This window comes from Bos indicus, chromosome 26 (genome assembly GCF_029378745.1).
Source record: "Bos indicus isolate NIAB-ARS_2022 breed Sahiwal x Tharparkar chromosome 26, NIAB-ARS_B.indTharparkar_mat_pri_1.0, whole genome shotgun sequence".
NCBI classification, from domain to species: Eukaryota; Metazoa; Chordata; class Mammalia; order Artiodactyla; family Bovidae; genus Bos; species Bos indicus.
Window position 1 is genome coordinate 16,771,838 of NC_091785.1, and position 24,363 is coordinate 16,796,200.

Consider the following 24,363-nt stretch of genomic DNA (forward strand, 5'->3'; position numbering starts at 1 on the left):
TGGAGCCTCCCACCCTCGGCACCTGCCCATGACAGGTTTCCATGGTGGAAGAGCTTCGGCACAACCCTGCTGAGTCCTCTGGAAACACCAGCTTCCTGCCTTCCCCCCTCACAGGTTGTCAGCCAGCGCCATACCTCTAGGGGCTCCCCTGATTCTTTACCACATAACTCTAGCTCCCATCAACTACTTTCCCGGGGACCTCTAAAGTGTTTAGAAGCCTGCTGGTTATCAGATGCACTGACTCTCCCTCAGAGTCTATTTTGGGGAGACCCTTCAGTCAGCTCTCACGTTTCCCCCACCTTTCACGTTTCCTCCTTGCTGTTTTTCTCTGATCCCCCTCCTCCTTTCTCTGTCAGACAAGATCCCCATGGGGGGCTATTGGTCCCCCATCCTCTCTCTCCCTTCAATCCTTGCTCCGCTCCCAGGGCTTCACCCAGCACTTCTCTTCGGGTGACTGACTGACTTTCAACACCCCTGCCTCTCATCCATTTCCAACTGTTGCCTGGAGAGCCCCATATGATCCATAGCCAACACCTCAGACATACCTGAAACTACCTCCTTCATCTTCCTTCTGCACTTTCTCCCCATCTTTTCTTATGTGACATACTGACATCCCCATCCCTCCTGCTTCCTTCCCCGAACCCGACACTTGTGTCTCCTATCCCTACCTTCAGTTCTTTGTTCTTTACACCAATTAGTTAAAATGTCTCACTGTGGGACTTCCCTGGGGGTCCAGGGGTTCAGACTCTGCAGACTCTGTGCTTCTAATGCAAGGGGCAAGGGTTCAATCCCTGATCTGGGGACTAAGATTCCACATGCTGTGTGCCCCCATTAATAAAAAAGAGAGAGAGAGAAATAAAGGAAGTTTTTTTTTTTTTAATTAAAATAAGGCATTGGCTAAATAATTCTTTTAAAAAAGGTCTCACTGCAATTTCCTCTGTGAGCTCTCTCTCATATCCACCTCCCCCTGGCTTCCCGCTGGTGCCACTGGAGCACAGGCTCTTGCCCCTGCACGCCCAGACCGCTGTGGCAGTCTCCTTGCCCTCTCAACCTTCAACTGGAGGTTTTCCCTTCAGTTCAGCCTCTTGAGAGTGACGACACTAAGCTTCCTAAAACACTTCCTGAATTACATCATTGACTGGAGGGAAAAATCAATCATCCCATTAACCATATTTTCTGAGCCTCTATAATCCAGGGTCAACCCTCTTTTCCCAAACCTGCCTCCCACTATTATCACCCAAAATGTTCTATTATAGCTGAATTCATCTACTTTATTCCTGAATCTATATTAAATATATTTTGTGCCTTCTACCATGCCTCCAATGGATGGCCCCCACTTTCACCAGGTACCTAAATTCCATCCATTCCTTAAGATCAGGCCTAACTCCTGAGAAGTCTCCCCTGATTTTCTGGAAGATTTCCCCCTCTCCTGAGCCCTGAGAGCCCACAGTGGTCATTCTGCTCTTACCAGGCACTGCTATGTACTACTGGAGCTCTTTTATTTATGAGTGTGGTTAGCTGCTGTGTTCTTGAAGGTAATGTGTCCACTTTTGTGCCGACTTAGAACCTCTCTCAGCACATCTCACATGCCTTAACTAAGGGCCATGGGTAACACATAACTGAATCAGTGTCAAGATGACCCATCCATGCAACCTCTTCAGGCCCACCTAGCCACAGGCAGAGCTGTGGGTACCAGATGCCATCTCTGCCCAAGGGAGGCTGCCATGAGCTCAGTAACCTCTGGCTGCTGTCCATCCTGGCACCTGTTGCAGAACCACTCTCCCTAGGCTACTTTGAAAAGAGTGCCTGCTGACTGGCTGGGGCTCCCGTCCTGCCTCTTGGCTCACTTCAGGACTTACCTACAGCCACAATTCTCCTTCAAAACCAGCTCAGACCTCCATTCCCACAAGAGCGACAGCTGCTGCCAGTCTTTGCCCTGGGTGGAGACTCAGCCCCCTACCTTCCGCCCTGCCCCACCCCATCACCTATCTGCCTGGTTGCGAGCACTGTTGCTCATCTTCTGCACTCCCCTGGGCCTAACCCCGGGTCCCTGCAGGCTAACTCTGCCTTTGGGGACTCTGGACTCCCAAACGCTAACTCCTCTGCATCTGCTTACAGTTCCTTCCCCCGTCTTATCCTGGCCCCCTTGGCTGTAGACATAATCACCCGGTTTGAATCTCTGGCTCTATGTGACTTCACACCCAAGTAACCTATACTGGTGGCCTGACCCTCCTTGTCTCAGTTCTGTTTAAGAATAACGTGGTCTGCAAGCATTTTCCATGTCTCCCGCCACAGTCTGTGGATGTCCTAGCCTCTTCAGCAGTGTCTGCATTCCTTTTTTATTTTCTGTAAAGATACCCTTTCCTGGTAAGAGTCTCCTTTGTTTTGTCAGGCAGCCATGGGGAGCCGTTCTCCAAACATTTGGTATTTTTCTTTCCCTTGGGAGCCCATTTATCTTGGACTCTCTTTTCTCTCTGACACATCCCTTAATAAACCACACTGGGACATAGCTCCCTGTAAAAATATCAATGCAGGCTGAGTTTCAAATGCATGTGGCCAGGCTGTCTGGCCTCCGGAGTACATTTTCTCATTAAGAACTTTCTGACCTTGCAAATTACAAATACTACTACTACTGACGGTGCCGTCCACATAAGAGGCACTTGATTCACAGCGGCTATGTTTTTGAAAATGATCTCTGAGGTTTGTATCTCCCAGGCTGCAAAAAATATATGGAAGTTGCCCACAAAAGGCTCCCTGAAAATTCAGAGAAGGTATACACCCAAGGAGGCAGAGGGGAGCTGTAAGGGTGACCCCTTGAAAGCAAAGAAAGAGGATGGTAAGGGCAGGGGAGTAGTTAAATCACCAGCCAGTCTGTGTATGTATGTATGTATGTATGTATGTGTGTGTGTGTGTGTGTATATATATATATATATATGAAAAATCCCCTGTAAGGAAAATGCCAAGCTCAAAAAAAAAAAAAAAAAAAAAAAAAATCCAAGCAAAAATTAAGTTAGGAGGTAAGGGGATCTAAACCAGGAGTCAGAGAGCCATGCAGCTTAAAAATAACCAACATAACCATTCATCACCCTGACTACATCAAAAACCACAGAACAAAGAAGAGAGCAAAGGGAACTGAGGGCATGAGAAAAACTCAGAAATACCTGTGACAGGTTTGTACTGGGTGCTTTATTAAGTGTCTCCGTTTTTTCTAAATCTGCCTCTAATTCTGTTTGGCAGAGGTTGAGATCAGTTTCTAGATTAGTCTGGTTCAAGAAAGAAAAGATGGGAAAGAGCGTTTTAGTTAGAAGGAAAGGCAGACAGCATGGAAGGTTACATTAGAAAAATGAGTTTGTTTAGTATCATACATTAATAAGGCAAAGATGGGCATGACTAAAATACAAGAGCTTACTAGAAATGAGTTAAAGGCAGGAAAACCGAGAATGCAGCATTAGGCAGAGAGAATATAAATCCTGTGGCAATCAGAGCTCCAAAACACTACTCTACTTGCTAAAGAGAGGAACTACATATACCACAAAAACCTACCTTTGAGGAAATACCTATTTTTCTCTCTTTTCAGAGTATGGTGACTCTGACACATACTATATGTCAGTAGAATAAGTAATTGCTTTTAAAACCTCTACGTATTAGTATAAGTCTTAGAGACTTTGTTAAACTGTTTTATCACCAAGCCAAAAATGAAAAGTTATAATCAAGTTTTTTCAAAAAAAAAAAAAAAAACCAGGGGAGGGGGGAGTAGGGGATTTATTAAAAGAAAAACACCCCACAACACACACACACTAGTCAGGCCAGAGCATACACACAGCCCGCAGGAGGAGCACAGCGGAATTACCTTTCTATCCTCTCTAGGAAGGATAGAGCAGTCTCCAGGAGTATAATCCCATATCTTTTTGGGAGGCTGACGGGAAGCAGAGGAGGAAATGAAGAAATGAGCATAAAGACATAAAGACAAACATGGAGACCGGCTCAAACAAAGAGGGGCAACACTAGGAGAACTGTCTCAACACAGAAAAGTGAACTAAAAACAGAAGGAGCAGGCACTCCGCCTCCTGAGGCTGCCTGGGGACCCCACGGAACTCTTGGGAGCTGGAAACGTGAAGTGGGGGGTTTGTTTCTACATCTAGATCTCAGGGAAATCACTGTTGGATACGAAATAATGAAAATTTAAATAGAACAAAGAAAAAGCATTAACACCAATTTGAATGAAAATAGAAACATTTCAATTCCACATTGTTCTTTTCCAACAAAGACGGACACTGTGAGCCTACACTTTGGAGGTAGTCTTTCCCACTGTAAACTTTATCATGTCTTCACAAATGTGTGAATTTGGAGATCTGATCAAGGGTCGGTAAATAGTGCTAAATGTGCTTTCTGTGATTTGTGGCAAGGAAATCCATGTACAAAACGGATGTTAAATGTTGTGCTGTATAATTAGACAATTTCATTAGATCATTTTTTTTAATCTTTTACAGTTTAACAAGACTTGATAACTTTGCTGACGGTAGAGTCAGACCTTCCATCTCTCTTAGAAGAAAGAGTTTATACTTTGAATTTAAACAGTGAACTGTTAAGGTTATTTTCATTTTCTCCTTTCACTCTTCTTGTTAGAATGAGCTGCGTTCCCAAAGTAGCAATCTGCCAGGAGAACTGTTTTAAGGGGGATCCAGTGTGTGCACTTAGCTGCTTAGTTGTGTTCGACTCTTTGCAACTCCATGGACTGTAGCCCACCAGGCTCCTCTGTCCAGGAGGACTCTCCAGGCAAGAATACTGGAGTGGGTAGCCAAGCACTCCTCCAGGGGATCTTCCCAACCCAGGGATTGAACCCAGGTCTCCTGCATTGCAGGTGGATTCTTTACCATCTGAGCCACCAGGGAAGCCCAAGAATGTTGGAGTGGGTAGACTATCCCTTCTCCAGGGAATCTTCCTGACCCAGGAATCGAACTGGGGTCTCCTGCATTGCAGGTGGATTCTTTACCAGCTGAGCTACCAGGGAAGCCCCAAGAGGGATCCAGAGGAGAGGACATCTGGAAGTTACAAGGTACATCTAAACCTGCAATCTCTTTGCCACTCTGTAAACCTTTTTCTTCTGCCTGCTTAGACTTGAAATTTCTTACACAATGACCTCTGAGGACACGAGTTCATTAGTAACTCCTATCATTCTGCACATATTTCATCATAAACAACTCTATGGCAGCATTCAAATTAGTTTTACATTTCACCTTGAGCTTACTTACAGAAATCACATCAATTTTGTTGAAATTTTACGGGGGAGGGAGGAAGAAGAAAAAGCTGACACCCGGACCCTTTGTAATGAATTTATAGATGAAAAGTAACCTGATTCCAAGGTGCCTTCACCACTAACATCAGCAGGTCAGTAACGTGATTTCTGTACGCTTATATTCTGCAATTTGTTAAGTGTCACTGACAATTATCACTCATCTTTAAGCACTTAATACACTTGAATCTTATTGGGGATGGAGACTTTTTCAAGTCACTGATGGTAGCCCTACTCATTTACTTCCTGCAAAATATTAGACAGTGCTTACAAATAAAACTGGTTTTAAATCATCCTCCCTGAATGGTCCCTGAAGTCTTAAATCAGTGGATACTCTACAATTCGTTAGATCTAAAAGGTATCATAGTCAGGGTTTACTGAAGCTTCAGCTCACTAAATCAGGGTGGCTCTAAGCGAAGGGGCTGAGGAAAAAAGATGTGCAGGGTAAACATCTACAGTTCTGGCTGGCTTTACTGCTGGGAAGTGGGTGCTAGGTTCACGTGGAATAAAAAGGAGAAACGATGATCCACACGTTTTGACTGGAGTTTTAACTTCATTCTGCTCCCAAATGACCAAAAAACCCTCCAAAACAACTTCCATGGTTTATACCCCTTTTATTTCTATCTCTTACTCTTTAATGGCACAGAGCTGATTGGGGTAGGAGAAGTGAAGAGAAGAAAACAATTTCTCCCCATCACATCGTCCTCTCTGGGAGTACTATCCAGGTATCAATCTGGTTCAACCAGGTAACAACCTCACCCTTATGCCTCACACCATAAGGACCTGTTCATCTCAATGCTATTCCTCAGGATATGGGCATTGATTAAGCTATTTTGGCAAGTCTTCAAAAGTATCATCTTTTATGACTTTAAAAGACCTACACAAGAAGTAGTCGTCCCATTTAAGAAGTCTAAGATCTATGTAAGGAACATTCTGGCTTCAGAGAAAATGGCATTTTGGAGAAAAGCATCTCTAAGTCTTTAAATAATTAAAAGTCAGTTGGGACAATAGGGTAAGAACACAAATTACAGGAAGGTCCCAGTACACAGATGGACTGTTTTCTCAATATTTGTCTGAATTGGCTGTGTGGTGTTCAGACTACCATTTCCCATGCTGCTGCTAAGTCGCTTCAGTCGTGTCCAACTCTGTGCGACCCCATAGATGGCAGCCCACCAGGCTCCCCCGTCCCTGGGATTCTCCAGGCAAGAACACTGGAGTGGGTTGCCATTTCCTTCTCCAGTGCATGAAAGTGAAAAGTGAAAGTGAAGTCGCTCAATTGTGTCCGACTCCTAGCGACCCCATGGACTGCAGCCTACCAGGCTCCTCCGTCCATGGGATTTTCCAGGCAAGAGTACTGGAGTGGGGTGCCATTGCCTTCTCTGACCATTTCCCATAGAAACAATTAATTCACTGAGCTATTCACAGAGCCTATCTAGGCACACTGTGACTGAAATGCTGTCAATTGCTAACAGAAAGAGTATTAATTACAATGACAGATTCAGTAAAACAATAAACCAGTCACAATTAACTAGAAAAAAATGGCTTCATAACTTTCCCTAAAAGTTAATATTTCAGTTAAACTAATTATTTGGCAAATGAGGAGATGGCTAGAAATTATAGATTCTCAACAGGGTTTAAAAAAATCAATGGCACAGGCTCCTTATTATCAACAATTTAATGCTATGACTTTCTCTTAATATTTGGCATTTTTTACTTTGTAATATAAATTAGTCTTGGTTTCCGCTGCCTCTAGGTGTTGTGCATGTGTGATGATTCCTCTTCTTTGACTTAAAATATAATGTTTAATTATAGCCTCACCAAAGACTTAAAATTCTGGTTTCCCTCAGGGGAAAAAAATACCTATAACTGGAGTTTATGAAAAATTGTTAGTTGTAGCTAATCCTGGATAATAAATGGGATTTTTGAAAAAAATAATAAAGCTAATATCACTTTCTTTCTCTGATGAAAGTATGGCATTATTATTCCATGTACTAATCATCGTCTCTTTTGGGGGGATGGGGGGAACACATTCCCAAAGGTTTTTTCTATTGTGACACAACTGAGCAGGTTTTAATAAAAAGAAAAAGGTTAGGATATTGCTAAAGTCTGCACGTGGAAAAGACTGTGGGAGGTCGACTTCATTGATGTGTGAATGGTGGACAGCAGAGAAAAAACAGACAGCGAAGTGAGGTGTGCACCAAAGCTTCGGGGAGGGGAGGAGACTGGGCACACTTTGGGTTGGATGCATCCCTCGCTTCTAACCACTAGGTGGCACTGTTCATCCAAGGCTGCCTGGCAGATAGTAGGTGACAGAGAAGACGAAGTGACTGCCTGTTCCTACAAATGGAGTGTTTACAAGTCAGGTGCTCCTAACTCTGAAAATGCCTGAACATTCCAACAAACCTCATCATGGCCAAATCAAATGAGCCACTTCAGAGCACCAGCTAAATTTCTCTGTCTTCATCTTCGTGAAAAGTGTACTATGAAATTTAACATTTTCTTGAACTATAAAGTTATTGCTATCTACTAAAAAAAAAAAAAAAAAAACCCACAACTATTATTCTAAATCATGTGATTCAAATGCCAGATTCAATGCTTAAAGTCTCACATAAACATCTAATAAAATGTTTTATTTTTATACACTTAATCCCTCTACCTGTAAATTCTTTTTGCAGCTGTCATAATTGAGACTTTAAAGTAACTGAAATTTTAAAGTCAGTTTCCAGTCATGTCCAGTGGAAAAATGAGCTCAGTTCTCCCTTCTGTTTGATACTCCTTTGGGTGCAAGGCCAAGAAAATCCTCCCTGAAGTGCCAAAAATCAATTTGTACCAAAGCCAACTCGGATACATCACAGGAAATTTGCAGGCTATTGGGCTGAATACTAAGTTTGCTAGAAATCCTAACTCTCATCTTGTAATTTTGGGAAATAGTATCCCTACCTCATAGAGATCATTCCCTAAAAGTTGCCTGTAACAGGGTAGCATTCTCAGACCACCTGTGCACAGAAAGGCCCTTTTCCTTTTGCTTTGTCACTTCTCTTACATGTGTGTTTCTAAAATTTCTATTTAAAACAGGAACAATGTATATTTCTCAGTGTATATGCTTTTTCCTGCTTATCTTCAGCACACTGTGAAGCCTTTGTTCAAGGGACTGAACCGAAGCCTAATGCAATCTACAAGGTGTGTGATATTTGTTGCTAGTGGTGAGAGGTCCTAAGACAAGCAATGATTTAGCCATGTCTCCCTGAAATCTTCTAGTAAGAAATATTTCCCAGAGCTCACTGTCCCTTCTTGGTGAAGTAAAGCAGTGGAAAGCTCACAGGTTGTAGTGAGAACAGACAATCCCACCACTGACAGCCAATGAAGCTGTTCCCCACTTCCTGAACTCTTTACAAACAGATCTGATTCTTTGGCAGCAAAAATGCATCAACAGCATTATTTAAAAAGGTGTCTATAACCACTGAAGCTATTAAACTTACCGGTTTCCCAAACTCCAATTCCGAAAAGAATTTATACCAAGGTTCATTCTTTAAATCTATCTCTTCTGGGCTTATATCCCGACTCTATAGGGGTTGGTGACAGGGAAATGGAAGAAAGAGAAGGATAACATTATGCAGAGATTACATAGGAACCGGCCAGTAGAGATGCAGTGGTTTCCAGAAATATATAGCACCTGCATTCAACAGCAGCAATCATTTTTTTTTTTTTTTTTAACAGACATGAGCAAAATCAGGAGCTGAAACAGGCAGGAAAGGATGTGTTTATGAAAACAGGCACACTGAGGTAGGCAGCAGTGAAGGAATTGTTCATTGGTCTCCAGGCAGAGGGACGCATATGGAGAGCACTGTACCCCACGGCTGCCCTCTCAACACATCTGAACACGGGCATGACAGTTTTCCCTGGTAATTGTCAGAGTGGTGGGAGAAAAGAGAGCCCCTCTTTCCTCTTTCCAAAGAGCTAAGAGTTATAAGCAAATAACCCGGTGAACACACCAAACATTTAGCCATCTACGCCAGATGAGTAGAGCAAACACTTTTTATGGGCTAGTACAGTTTTAGTACTTATTTGCAAGGCTGTCTTCAGGTTTTCAAAAATCAACACCAAATACTGACAGTTTTATAAAAGCCAATTTGTTAATACTGCATCTTTAATGGCACATGAGTAGGTGAGAAACCAAGTCCCACACAGAGTAAAGTGAAAGATGATGTAAGTAAAAACAGAAGACACAAGTGAAAAAACATTTTAAACAAGCATCCATGGGGGATGAACACAGACAGATATACCTTGTGCTTTAAGAGATAAATGTTAAAGAACTGGGGGGAAAAAAAAGGAAAAAGCTGAACAAGACAGATAACAGTACAACACGGGGGAGAAACTTCTGGGTTATGTTACAAAAATAAGTTAGCTTTCTCATTTTATACAGCTCTAAGCGGTAATGCACAGACTGATAATTTGATTGCTTGGGATTTCATGTTTCGTCAAATATTTATAAAGTTCTGGTACCTTGCTCTGTGGAAGAGCATATGTTTCTGGAAATAATTAGTTGGAAAATGAGTGTCTGGAAAGCAAATCAGTTTCCCTTTAATAAACTGGAGATATGATCACATCAGATGAAAGTGTTAGAGGCTCACACAACTTAATTCTTATGTGTATGTGTTTCAAAAAATCTTAATAGTCACAAAAGAGAGAAATGGTGATATCCTGACAATATGAAATAGAAAATACACATTTTCCATTGAGATTGAAAACATCGTAAGAAACATCATGCCCTCGGGAACACAACATATAGAAAGGAAATCGCACATCCTGTGGACACATCTCCAAGTGACTTCTTCACAAAGCAGTTAGTTGAAATGGCTTTTGCAGCTTGTTGAAATGGCTGTAAACTTTCTTAGCGACCTTCACCAGTCTCTAACATCCCTATAAGGATCTTTACTATTATTTCTACTTCTGCTTTAAACCAAGGAAGATCTGATAGATAACTTTTAACTGAGATTAACTGAATAGAAGTTAGTTGAAATCAAAGGAAGATATGTATTGAAACAGTCTGTCCTCTTGCATCCAGACTAAACCTTCTTCCAATTGTCTTTAGGGGCAGAGGAGCTTAAAATCTGGAGAATGTGTGTTCCATCTCAGTGGATTCTGTAATCCTGTAAAATACTGGAATCTATATTCAGCGAAATGAGGTGCAATCCTGACAAGGACACCACCATTTAGGAGGGTCAGGTTAGACATGGGGACACCCTAGGTCCTTGTATGATGGGGCTTCATGAAACCTATTTCATGTTTATTACTTTAAAAGACTACTTATAAACTGCTCCCTGGGAATAATTTTTTTTTTCCCTATTTTTTCAAAATAAAATGTACCAACTTTTTCAGAAAACTGCCTGAATGTCCTGGTACTCAGTTCTGAAAGAATCAACCCATTTTATTGTCAAAGGTTGTTCACAGATTGTTTTATTACCAAGGTTAATGATGGGTTGAGAATTGAATCAGGAGGCATGTCAACCAGCTTGCACCCAGAGCAGCCAACCTTAGCCCTTGGAGCTGCCCAGCGAGAAAGCTAAAGAGGTAATAAATACCACGTAGCACTTGATTCTGCACTGATAACTCCTTTCTAGGTCCAAGCACAGAATGGACGAATAGGGGACTGTCCTTCCGGACGGAGAGCAGGCTGTCTGTTCTGGCAGGCAGAGCAGATTCCACAAAGCCAGGCTGAGGTCTCTGCGACAGGGAGCTATCTTTTCCCAGCTTGGCAAAATCCTCAGAAAAGGCAGGGGACTCATGAGGAAAATGCCTGATCGCTCAGAAGAATGGTTCTGCTGCTTGGACGGGAGCCGGAGACTAGCTTCAGACTGTAATTAAAGAATCTGAATGTGGCGTGTTCATTTACATGGCACTTTCTTATATTCACAGATCTTTTTCACCCACATTATCACATGAGTGACCCTCTCATTCAATGCTCCGGTGAGGCTGGCAAGCCAGATAATTCCATTTTACAGGTGAAAACACTGGTTGTTCAGAAAAGTTAAGTGATGCCCCCGGACATAAGGCAGTTATCTGAATTTGAACTTGGAACTCAGAAACCTTTCAATTCCTAGTCCAGTGCTGCTTACATTTCTCATACTCCCCAGGAGAAGGGGGTAGAGCTGCTGAGTTTGAGGATGATACCAAGCTAACATAAGGGCATGTCACAGACTTGAAAAACCAGGAAGGAGCTCAAGGTGACCCTGAACTGGGAAGAAACTAAGTTGGGTAAATCCCCATGTTTTACACTTCCAAATAAATATTGTGCTTGTAATAATGATTTTTACATTTGTCCTTCTCACATTATCCCTATGGGAGCAGGAACCCCAACATCTAACCCAGGGCTTGGCACATAAATGTTATTCTACAAGCAGACCCTTGAACAACCTGGGCCTCAGGAATGCATGCAGTTAAAAATCCTAGTATAATTTACTGGCCCTTAGTATCCAGGGTTCCTCCACATCCACAAACTCAACCAACTGCAGTCGTGCAGGGCTATAACATTTACTATTGAAAAGAATCCACAATTAGGTTGATTGTGCAGTTCAAACCTGTGTTGTTCAAGGGTCAACTGTACATATTTATTGAATTCAGCTGAGGTTCAGTTCTGTAAGGGACTTAGGAGGGAAGTATGTAAAAGGACCATAGCCTGAAAAAAACCTATTTCTGACAAAGCAGGGACCAACCAGTACCTCTCCAACTCCAAGACCAGAAGAGAAGAAAATGGGCCCATACTACAATAAGAGGGAGGCCAAACAGTAATAAACAACTTCATATGAGTTTGTCAAATAGCTCAACAGGTCACCACGGCTTTGAATCTCCTGCGAGTCTTCTGAAGGTAGCACAGTGTTTGTCTGGGACGCTGTGGATTTGCTGCAGGGACAAGATGAATGCTAAGGCAATCTTCACAGCCTACCCATCAGCCCTCTGTGCGAACAGGACAGATGTGCCTGTGAGGTCCCAGTTCAAACCGCCAGGCTTAAGCAGACCCAAGCACCTCCAGCTGGAAAAACACTGGGGGGAAATAGGGATTCTCCCCCATAGAAAAAGATGTGCCCTTCTGGGAGAAAATTTAGATTCTCTATCTGTCTCTAGTTAGTACACTTATTCACAGCTCACCACCACAAAAACGTGTGCGCGTCCACAGGCGTGTGAGTGTGGTGGTGGTGGCTGGGGAAGAAGGGGCCCCTCAAATTCTGGCAAACCAAACACTGAAACCAAAAGGCAGGACTCACACTGAAACTCCCATTCCAACTTATCTGTTCGTGTGGCAAAAACAGCAGGAAGAAAAATTCAAAAATAAAGGACTGATTCCACCTCTGTCAAGAGCAGACTATGAAAAGATGAAGATTCTCTCTAAAATGAAAAACTACTCTTTGGGAAGAAACAGCTGGACAGCAATGTTCCTCTCCGGCCGGCCTTGGGTGTTATGTCCTAACTGGTTGGCCCAGGCCCTGGTACAGCCAGAGGGGCTTCCTGTGTGGGAACAGCCAGATGGTGCTTGACCATCCACGGGAACGGTCACCCCAGCTCTCCAAAGTGGGGCCCGTGGGCAGAGTGAGCTACTTCTCAGGGTTTGGGAAAACAATATAAATGCTCCCAAGGACTATGATATGGAGGATACTGTGACCATTGTGGTATCGATGAGCACAAAATTACGGATTTGGGGGATTCCCCCCACCCCTCCAGTTTTGAGTCGTGGTCAAATTACTAGGAACCAAGGAAAGGAAGAGGAAACAAAGGAGAAATTAAGAGGAAAGCTTTCAGTAACAGCAATGACCATCTATGAATAATACTATCGCCAGAACAAAAGCACGCAGGGGCCTACAGAGTCTGGAAGCACGGAAGTGTACGGATACATGATGTATCCGTACACTTCCGTGCTTCCAATGTCCCTTGCTTGTTATTCAAGTATCAGGAACATACTCAAAGGACATAACTTTCTTTCTAGGAAGACCTGTGTGGAAGGTTACCTTCTGTGTTTAGTACCTTCTCACAGAGAGAGAACCTGCAGTGAAGGGAGGAGACAGAGGCAAAATTCTCTACTCCTCTCAGAACTTTTTGCTTAAAATAACTTTGGTGCACAGTAAATGCTGGAGAATGACAACTTTGAAGCATTTTGGTGAACTGTTGAACCTTTTTTCGTAACTAAAATTACTTACCCCTTTGTGCTTTTATAGACGTCACCTTTGTATTTTAGTAAAAGTCAAATCAATTATTCCTTAAAAACATGTAGAGCAAAAGAGGCGGAGGGAGAAGAATTTGAACCCACATTTCAGGGGCCTTCTTATTCTGGACTCAGTTCGGTGACCGCATTTTAATGAGAATCAATCCCCAGCCTGACAATTCCCTCCTGCTTGAAAGGCCGGAGGGCTGCAGGTTTATGGAGCCTTGGAGGTCCCTTTAACCATGATCAGAATTCTGAAACCAGCTTGTTCTAATGAAGGGTGAATAAAAGGAAGTGTGACGGGCAGATATGAAACTCATCAGTTTGTAAAAATTCTCCCTTGCCTTTACAGGGTGGTCTCCTATGCCCACACAGGCCATTCTCCCCACTGATAACTGCTTGGAGATGTGAACTTGTGTAGGGAACCACAAATCAGATGGAACATGCAATGTGTCCTCTCTACTGAACTTGTCAGAAAAGGAAGATCTAAAAGCCACAGTCTAACAGCCTGGGGCTTGTTTTCCCCCCAAGTAACATCATCATATTAATTATCTGGTTTTTAATGATGTACTTGTAACTTCAACAAAATGTATGCGTGTTCAAATAAGAGTCACCTCTAAAACTACAATTTTAGTCCAGTTAGTAATAAGCCTGATAAACGAATGGTTAGATGTTTTTAAAAAAAAAAGCAGCAAAATCAACCTTTACACTAGCAGATTTAAAATTAGTGAAAACCATGCACAAAAAGAGCAACAAAGCCACAATGAGAGGATTCTTTCAATGCAGACTCTCAGCACTTATTTGGTGAACACCTGCCAAATGAAAAGGGTAAAAATACTTCATATTGTCACTGTCTTCTAAACAAAGCAAGTCTATCTCAAGGGAGAAAGAATGTAATCCAAGCGCACAATGCATCTGGATTAAAGAACTCGGGCAGGGTGAGACAAAAGCACTTTAATATGCACATTACCATCTTTTCGTTGGTCAGAACAGAGGACTTGCCCGGCTGATACTCGTAAATGCTTCTGGGCTCTGCGCGGTATTTTCTTGTATCCACTTTCTTATCTGGGGGCTCCCAGTCAGTCCTGTAGAAAGAAAATCCTATTAGAGCTATTCTCATGAAAATTGGCATCCGACAGTTCTGACGACTTTGGCCGACTGTAGTTTAATCAAGGAATTTTTATATCCGAGGCACAAAATGGGACTCTGCGCAAAGCGTTCAGTTGTGCTGGTTTCCTTCTTCAATTAACCAGTTAGATCCCTGTGTTTGCTTCACAAAAGGCTTGAGGTGTCCATACTCAAACCATGCACCGGGAAGCAGGGAGACAAGAAAGGGAAGAAAAGCAGCAGCTGCAGCTGCGAAGTGTTCTCTGGAAAAAATCCTTCACCTTGCTCTGCTCTCAGGGGCTTATCATCTCCCAGACATGCCTGTACTTCCCACTCAGGCTGGTGCAGTGAGAGAGAATGCAGGACCCAAAGCCAGGCAGCTGTGGTTCCAACCCTACTACAGTCCTTGCTAGCTGGCTCCTCTGGGCCAAGCACTCAGCCTCTACTGAACTGTTTACTCATCTGGTAAGTGCGGTTGTTCCAAGGATTAATGAGACAGTATGTCTCAGCATGTAAATCACTTTGCAAAACACCAGGCCCACAGTAACCACTCTTTAAACACTTTGGTTTTGTTTTGTTTGTTTTTGGCCACACGGTGTGGCATGTGGGATCTTAGTTCTCTGATCAGGGATTGAACGCGTAACCTCTGCACTGGAAGCATGGAGTCTTCACCACTGAACTGCCACGGAAATTCAAAACGTTACTAGTTTTTATAACCATGTTCTTCTTCCCTATTCCACACCCTACCCTGGTAATCACCCAAGATGCAGCCTTTGGCACAGGTACTTAACCTGATCCAGTGGGGGATTTCAGAGGATACATGAAGCCTTGGAAATTACTTGCAAAATTTTCACGTAGGCACATAATTGCATTTTGCACTGTGATTATAATCAGTTTTTCCTGCAAGGCTACAAACTTCTTGAAGTCATGGACAATGATTTATGTGTGCAATGTGCCTACATAGCATCTTCTTCAATCGCACACAGAATGCACCCAGCAGATGCTTAATGAATGCACTTGTAAGGATTTGCAGGTACACCCAGCCTTCCTCTCAGATTAGTTATCAAGCTCTGAGGCAGATGTCATATACATATATGTGGATTTCAAAAATAGCCATTCATTTATCATGAAGATGGAAAAAGTTTGGAGGTATGAAACTGTGTGTATTTAAAGAGAAAATAATTTTGTTTAGCCAGAACCAATTTTGGGTTGAGAAGTGTTAGAAGATGGAGCTGGGAGATGCCTGGGACACTGGTCCAGATACCCTGGAGGCTGCTCCCAAGGGCATGCTGCTGCTGCTAAGTCGCTTCAGTCGTGTCCGACTCTGTGAGACCCCATAGATGGCAGCCCACGTCCCTGGGATTCTCCAGGCAAGAACACTGGAGTGGGTTGCCATTTCCTTCTTCATTGCATGAAAGTGAAAAGTGAAAGTGAAGTTGCTCAGTCGTGTCTGACTCTTAACGACCCCATGGACTGCAGCCCAAGAGGGTCCTCCGTCCATGGGATTTTCCAGGCAAGAGTACTGGAGTGGGGTGCCGTTGCCTTCTCCGCCCAAGGGCGTAAGACTCAGAAAAAGACAACTGGGTCATTTAGTGTGGGCATTAAGAGATGACAAATATCATTTCAACCGTCAAGCCTTATGTTTTGATAGTGTGTTGAATAAATAAAGAGATACTAAAAAGTGTCAGAGAAGACAATGGCACCACACTCCAGTATTCTTGCCTGGAAAATCCCATGGACGGAGGAGCCTGGTAGGCTGCAGTCCATGGGGTCGCTGGGAGTCGAACACGACTGAGTGACTTCACTTTCACTTTTCACTTTCATGCATTGGAGAAGGAAATGGCAACCCACTCCAGTGTTCTTGCCTGGAGAATCCCAGGGACGGGGGAGCCTGGTGGGCTGCCATCTATGGGGTCGCACAGAGTTGGACACGACTGAAGCAACTTAGCAGCAGCAGCAGCAAAAAGTGTAGCTTCATTTTAAAATTATATTCTCTGCTGTGGGCCCCATCAGTATGTATAGAGAGTATTAAAACACATGACAAATCTTATAGTTCAAGATTCCTCTTGTGAAGACGGCAAGAGTGATGATAATTATTGTCAACATTATTTAAGCCCGTCTGATGAGCCAGGACTACAGGATATGTTACATGCATTATCTTGTGTTATCCTTGCAGTATCCCAAGGAATGTAACATGTTTCCCCATTTTACAGATGAGAACATTGACAGTCAAAAAAATAAATCACTGCTAATAAGTGATAGAGCAGGGATTCGAACTCAGGTCTGCTTGACGCCTGGCTCCAACGCTGCCTGACTCAGAGAAAGAGATTGTGTATTAGAGCCTAAAATCATGGAGCTGATGAGAACACTTACCTCTCTGGGCTTGATTTTAGCGAGGAAGAGCGGGTCGGGAGGGGAAGTGTGGCCGACCTCTTAACTACCTTCTCACCATCAATGCAGCTCATCTCACTTTTTGAGCGAGGCACAGAAAGGGGAGATTTTGCTGGAGAAGGAAAAAGTGGGTGCAAAAGACTTTTAAAATGGATGAAAACAGGAAGATCCTTCCCTCGTCCACCACCCTCCCTTCCACCCCCACAACCAAGAAATTCTAAGCCACTTACTGTCTTCAGAAAAGGAGTATCGAGGAGAGTACAGATCTGAGTCATCATCTAGTGAACAAAACGAAACGTAATCAGGAGACATCTGGCTCAGGTAAGAGAACTGCGTGACAAGTCCCCCCACTGCCACCATCCTGCACCGACCGTTGTCCAGCCACACCCGGGAGCCCAGAGGACAGAGGAGGAACCAAGCACCAGAAGCTACACCATGGCAAACCACACACTTCAGAGCTGGGTTTGGAGAACCCACCCAACCAAACAGACCTGTAGTCAGAAAGGTACACTCACAAATCCTGGGGGAGGACTGCCCCTGACACCCAGAAATGCATGGGGACAATGAACCAAAGGTCCTCTCGAGAGAATTCCCACAAGCAAAGCTGGTCCCCAGCCTGGCCGAGTGGGAAACAGGCTGAGATGGATGCCTGCGTGTTGGCGCTGTCTCTGGTCTATGCTGCTGAGTTTCAGAGTCCCCAGGCCTGCCGGTGGGATGGGGAGGCCCCAGGTGTGGTCTCTAGCTGCCTGGCTCAGCTGTGACCCATTTCATATGCTAAGGTCCCATATACTGAGTTGGCCCCAAAGTTCGTTCTATTTCTTCCATAACAGCTTATGGGAAAACCTGAATGAACTCTGAGGCCAACTCAAAACAAAATCGTTTAGCAAAGTGGTAGTGCAGCTAAGAAAACAGCTTGAGAAACCCCTTGTCATCATTTGTTTTGATTCCACTGTAAACGAGTCCCTCAAATAGCCTTCCTTCTTGGAACCCCACACGCCCTCAGCAGATCCTCACATAATCTGCTCTGCAGAAGTGCCACTCGGGGTCAGTGTCTAAATTGTAACTCTGGATCGAGTCAAACTCAACCGGGTTTCTGTAGTGGGAGATGGCTCTCCTAGGGCGGGGGTGGGGTGGGGTGTGTGTGCATCTGTTAAGTCACTTCAGCCATAACCAATTCCCTACGACTCTATGGACTTTAGCCCACCAGGCTCCTCTGTCCATGGAATTCTACAGGTAAGAATACTGGAGTGGGTTGCCATGCCCTCTTCCAGGGGATCCTTCTGACCCAGGGACTCAACCCGTATCTCTTACGTCTCCTGCATTGGCAGGTGGGTTCTTTACCACTAGTGCCACCATAAGCACAGGTCTCTAAATAAGCGGAACACCGACCCAGGCGCCAAGACTTGCAGAATCAAGACTTGAACCCTTCGTGGACATGGCTGCGTGGAACTAAAAACGAGACCACAGGTACTCTCACTGGAACAGGTTTGTCAGCTGGAACTGCCCTGGAAACCCAGGATATTTAGTCACTATATCCATGATGACCCCTCCAAAGCATTTCTCCAACAAGAGTTAGGCTGAAATAGCCTCTTATGTTTTCTAATAGCTCACTAACCTGAATTCAGAATTCATGAATGTGGAATAAAGACCCAACTCCTCTTAAAATCGGTATAGCTTTACATAACACAGCATGCAAACTAGCTTGCAAAGACAAGTCAGAGAACCCCATGTAATGTGTTGATGGTCAGTCCTTGTCTCCATGTTGTTTTAAACTTCAGAGCAGAAAAGGCCAGAATATTTTATAAAATGTACTAAAGCTAACACTGCTATTCTTTCCAGTATTATTCAAAAACAGGATCTCCATCTCCCTTTTACCTCCCCTCTCCTCTCCCTATTGTATCTGTCCCGGGTTTTCCAGCTCCAAAAATGGAAAGGTTTTGGATACTGAGACATCTTTTCTCCTCCCTCCCTTCCTCCTTTTTGCTTTGATATTGGCTAATTCTTATCCTTAAAGTTGAACAGAGCTTAAGGTTCTTCTACCAATATAGCTATGCCTTTCCCTGCTATAAACTGAACATGAGAGCTTATTTAACTTTTGAAAATAGGGCAGAAGAGATAAAGTGGGATCCAGAAATAGATGTTTCAGAGTACTCTTCTGAAGACTTCTGTGTTGCCTGCTTTTGTTTGTTTTGCTGCTTTTGTTTTTCAATAGAGCTTCTGATTATTATACAGATAAGATACCACAGCACCAAAGAAAACTAAAAATTAGCTTTGATTGTAGTGATTTGATTGGAAAAATGGTGCCTGCCAAATGAGAAATTAGCTTCGTTAGGAACCAATGTAGGTATTGTTTAAAATCCAGCCTAGCATTCTAGCTCAAAACCCTGTCTCTCTTTGAATCAGGGAGAAGTTACAACCTAGCAGCAGATGGTAAGGTGAGGGTTAATTTATAACTATTATCTGGTTCTTAAAGTAAAAGCAGAGTTTTCATGGGGAAAAACAGCACTTAAATATTCAAGGTTTTTTCTTTTTTTTTAATTCTCAGCTTTTTAAAGATTTTTGCTCCCTAGAGCTTTCTAATGTGGAATTCTAGAACACCCGTTAAAAGAAAATGAGAAATAGTTCTGAGATGGAAAAAAAAAATAAAAACAGAAAACAGCATGGCTGGGGGAGTTAATCTGTGTATTTTGAAAGTTTGAAAACGGAGGAAGGGGATTTCCCCGGTGGTCCAGCAGTTAGGACTCAGTGTTCTCGTTGCCAAGGCCCCGGGTTCAATGCCTGGCCAGGTGACTAAAATCCCACAAGCCGCATAGCAAGGCCAGAAAGAGAAGTAGGAAAGAAGAGGCGTGGAAGGGGGTGAAGACAAGAGAGAAGTCTGAATGCCTGAACATTCTTAAAGCAATTTCTTTATCTGGTGTAAGTGGAAAAAGAAATCTCTTCCATCTCAAGCTAGCACAGGGCAGGGCATCTCCATGAACAAGCTTTTCATTTTTCCCAGTGTCCATGGGATCCACCTCTGACATGCGGATTTCAGTTCACTGACTTTCAGGCGGGCAAACTCAAGTTGCCCAGGGGGTGCATAATTTATTCCTTGAATTTTTGTCTTGCAAATCTAATGGAAGCAAACTTTACGTATGTTTACAAATAAAAATAATAGCTGCTCCCATTATCAAGTGCCTAATAGTAACTGGTCATTTACTAATATTGCCTCACTCAATCCTTGGAAAAACTCCTGGAGGTATGTAAGTATATATCTCAGAGACAAGGAAATTAGGGCCCAGGGAGGTTATGAAAATTTGCCCCTAGCACAGTGTGGAAGACAAAGCAAGAATGTATTCAGGTCTTTCCAACCTCACTTCCCTACCTCTGCCCAGCCCCATCTGCCTGACTCCAGGGAGAACTGTAGCTATTCCACTGTAATAGAATAGGCTCTTTATTGGGGAGGAGGCAGGGGAGGGTGTTGTGAAAGTCAAACACTGCAGTCCTGGCCTGGATGACTTCTAGCCCTGGAGGCCTTTGCTCTTATATTTTCCACATTACCCCTTCCCTGGTGACACTTAAGCAAGTTTTTGAGTTACCCCACGACCCGGCTAGCTTTCTTCCTGCTCTTCTGTATGGAAATGGGTAGAACTGAGTCACGCTTGCTACATCTTCCACTTGCTGCTTCTTGTACCTTCTCCTGGCAGGCTACGTCTATGCTGGGACAGATGGGGATAAGGTTCACCATTTCTATACACCAGAGCCAGCCAAATGTTTGTGTATTTAACCATGGGGTCGCTAGGAGTCGGACACGACTGAGCAACTTCACTTTCCCTTTTCACTTTCACGCATTGGAGAAGGAAATGGCAACCCACTCCAGTGTTCTTGCCTGGAGAATCCCAGGGACGGGGGAGCCTGGTGGGCTGCCATCTATGGGGTCGCACAGAGTCGGACACGACTGAAGTGACTTAGCAGTAGCAGGACACTAAACGAAATGTTTCTCCAGTTGTTTATGAACACAGATATTGTCTATGCGTGAAATCCTGCTTTTACTATTTCTCCAAGAGTCCTTTCAAAGAAAGTCCCAGTGGGCTCAGTGGAGCTGGATCTTGTGATTCCTGCTGGTGGTGGAGCCACACGCTGTGTGCCCTAGAGCCCCAAGCAGCAAGCATCAAATCTTGGCAGCGACACCAAAACTCCCTGTGCCAGTGACTTGTAGAAAATTCTAACAGTATTTACTGGGTGTGAACAACTCACCCCAGGGCCCTGAAGACCCCTGCTGGGCTAAGATGTTTACACACCAATGATTTCCCTCTGGGCTTTGGCAGTGTCCTTGGAGGTTCCATTTGGGGATAGCTACTCTCCTAAAACTGCCAGGAGGCACATTACTGGCTTTTCAACCACAGTACTTTAAATAGACTAAAAAAGATTTCCTCTGTTTATTTTTTTAAGAATTTATAATAATCTCAAAGACACTGGAGAAAATGCTGGTTGTTCTATTAAAAAAAGTATGTAATTGACCAAATTGAGAGGATGGGCAAAAAGCACTATTTGCATAATTGCTTGCCTATATCAGTTAAATTTCAATTTTATGCATTTGTTAGGCTTTAAACTTAAAATTATTTTTCCAATTATCAGTGGTTCATTTTTAACTCAATCTTTTTCCACAGCACACGTTAATTCTTTTTCCTGCTTTACCCCACACACTTAAGAGGAAGGAGAAAGGGGTCAAGATAGACACAATACACCCATCCAACAAACAAAAATGGTCAAAGAAAAGCGTACACAGAGGCAGGTATACAGTCTGGGTGGGATTCGGGAGGAAGAATAAGAAAAAGGAGGAGTGGGGCAGGATGGTCAGGAAGAGTCCAGGGGGCTCGGGAAAGAGCCCCAAAGCTGTCTGTGCTCTGACTGCACGTGAGCGTGCGAAGTGACTTCAGTCGTGTCTGACTCTTTGCGACCTTATGGACTGTAGCCCGCCAGGCTCCTCTGTCCATGAGGTTCTCCAGGTAAGAATACTGGAGTGGGTTGCCATGTCCTCCTCCAGAGGATCTTCCTGACCAGGAATCAAACCCGTGTCTCTTAGATTTCCTGCACTGGCAGGCAAGTTCTTTACCACTAGCACCATCTGGAAAGACCCAAGTTCTGGTTAGACACAATCAAATTTTAAATAATGAAAAAAGAAAAAAAAAGATCAATATAGGATGCAGAGTAGCTACAGAAGACAAACTTAGAAAACAAAAAATTGAATGCAAAGGAGTAAAGAGAATGAGGTGGAACAGGACAGGAGCGGAGACAGCAAGAGTCTGGGAGGGCCAGAGGGCTAGAAGACGACTCACCGGCCTCATCTCCTAAGGCATTCGTTCCTCCCTTGAAGATGGAAAGGGACTAACGGTTACCTCGCTCCGCTAGCTCACAGGTCAGACTTCTGCACTTACTCAGTGGAGGCCTTCTGGGCAGCTCTGGTTAGGGGACAAAGGTGACCGCTGCGAGCACTCAGCTCCGCCTCTGGGCAGTACTCGCTGGGGCTTGGGCAGAGGATCCTGGCCAGCCAGCCTCACAACAGAACCATCTGCTTGAACTCAAGCAAAATAAGGCTATCCTAAGAAATGCTGAAAGGCCAGTGGAGGATTATTTTAACTCAGATATAGATATGCCTAAGAAAATAAGCCTCCTAAATCCTTGCCTGAATGCATCCTCATCTAGGAATGGGGAAAAGGTCAGTGAGATGGACGACTATGACGTGACGCATCCCCACAACCTGAGGATGCCTTGGGGTGGGGTCTGGAGTCACTTCACCAGGAGATGGCAGTGACCATCAGCCTGACAGCCTGAAGACACATCCACAGCAAGGGGAAAACATTGGTCTCTGGGACTTCACCCTTGGCTGGTATGACAGCCCTTACCCTGACATGGTCAGACGGGTTCTCACTGGCCATGGACCACATGGTAACACTCCAGTTACTTGGTTTTGCTTATCAGGAGGCATCATTTGAAAATATCTCCCATCTTCTTGACGTGAAGCATGTCAAGAAAGCCAACATCATCTGGCTACGTTCAGAGCAGACAAGCTAGTTCTTTTCAGTCTGTATTCCTCACTCTCATTCTGTATTCAAATCCCCCAAACTGCACTGGTGAGTATCTGCTTCCTTTTGTGGAGGATGGAAAAGGGGGAGGGGGTCCTCCTCCACTGCAGTGGTTCCCAGTCCTGACCACGTGACAAATCACTTGGGGAGCTCTCCTAACCTCATATTCCCAGACACCACCCCTGGAGTTGCTGGCTCAGCTAAGTGGAGCATGACTAAGAAGCAGGCCAGTTGGATGCCTGAGTTAGGCATCAGAGAGTCCTGGCGAAGGGGACAGCCAAGAACACAGAGTGCAACAGGAAAGGGAAAGGAATCCGCAGAGTAAATAAACACCCATGTCTGGGGGGCCCCAGAGACCTGGGTTGAATCCTCACTCTGCCACCTGCCGTGAGATCTTTCACAAATTACTTAACCTTTCTGAGCCTCAGGCCCTCACAAACATGAGGACTTACCTCAAGGAGCTGTTGGGAGGATGAATATGAGATAACAATTGTGATGCAGCCAGCATGCAGCCTTGTATTCAGTAAGTGAAAACGGAAGTGTTAGTTGCTCAGTCATGTCCAGCAATTTGCGACCCCAAGGACTGTAGCCTGCCAGGCTCCTTTGTCCGTGGGGATTCTCCAGGCAAGAATACTAGAGTGGGTTGCCAGTGCCTTCTCCAAGGGATCTTCCCGACCCAAAGATCGAACCCAGGTCTCCCACAGTGCAGGCAGATTCTTTTACAGTGTGACCCAGGGAAGGGCTCAATAAATGGCAGTGGCAGCAGTTACTGCGGTGGTTGTGTTATTATTATTATTAATAGGATTATGAATGTGAGATGCAGAGGTGCTGGCCACCACACTGCTGTTTCCTAAAGCAGGAGGCAGTGGCGGGGCTTCTGAAGTGGTTTCTCTACATCATGTTCCTGTGGCTCCGCTTCAGAAGGAAAATTCGGGCAGGATGTCCAAAGACTCAGTCTAGCAGACCCTCTGTGGTCTGGGTAGTGCTGGCTCTGGTCTCTGTCAACATTCCCTCTCTCCGCTCTCACAATCAAAAGACCTGGTAGCATCTCAGATGCTAGGAAAGGACATGTGCCTTTAAGAGAGAGTGTAGGCTGCATGCTTAGTCATATCCTCAGACTTTTTGTGACCCCACGGACTCTCTTTGTGACCGCATGGACTGTAGTCCACCAGGCTCCTCTGTCCATGGGATTCTCCAGGCAAGAATACTGGAGTGGGTTTCGAATTCCTTTTCTAGGGAATTTCCCTACCCAGGGACTTAATCCAGGTCTTTTGCATCTCCCACACTGGTAGGCAGATTCTTTACTACTAAGC

At 44.2% G+C, this 24,363-nt stretch overlaps 1 protein-coding gene across 41 annotated transcripts in view; it reads right to left on the reverse strand.

The window, feature by feature from the left end:
• The window catches only part of SORBS1 (sorbin and SH3 domain containing 1), a 234,640-nt gene that overhangs the window by 45,461 nt on the left and 164,816 nt on the right, over window positions 1–24,363 (reverse strand). For 18 of the 41 annotated variants that reach the window (XM_070780518.1, XM_070780516.1, XM_070780517.1 and 15 more), the window contains 6 exons: window positions 17,216–17,263; window positions 16,968–17,097; window positions 14,458–14,572; window positions 8,773–8,856; window positions 3,851–3,916; window positions 3,162–3,263 (listed from right to left, as the gene is read on the reverse strand). In XM_070780518.1, coding sequence (XP_070636619.1) covers window positions 3,162–3,263; window positions 3,851–3,916; window positions 8,773–8,856; window positions 14,458–14,572; window positions 16,968–17,097; window positions 17,216–17,263 — 545 coding nt within the window. The remainder of the gene's footprint in view (window positions 1–3,161; window positions 3,264–3,850; window positions 3,917–8,772; window positions 8,857–14,457; window positions 14,573–16,967; window positions 17,098–17,215; window positions 17,264–24,363) is intronic. The other 23 variants (XM_070780557.1, XM_070780547.1, XM_070780544.1 and 20 more) reach the window with 3 other exon arrangements.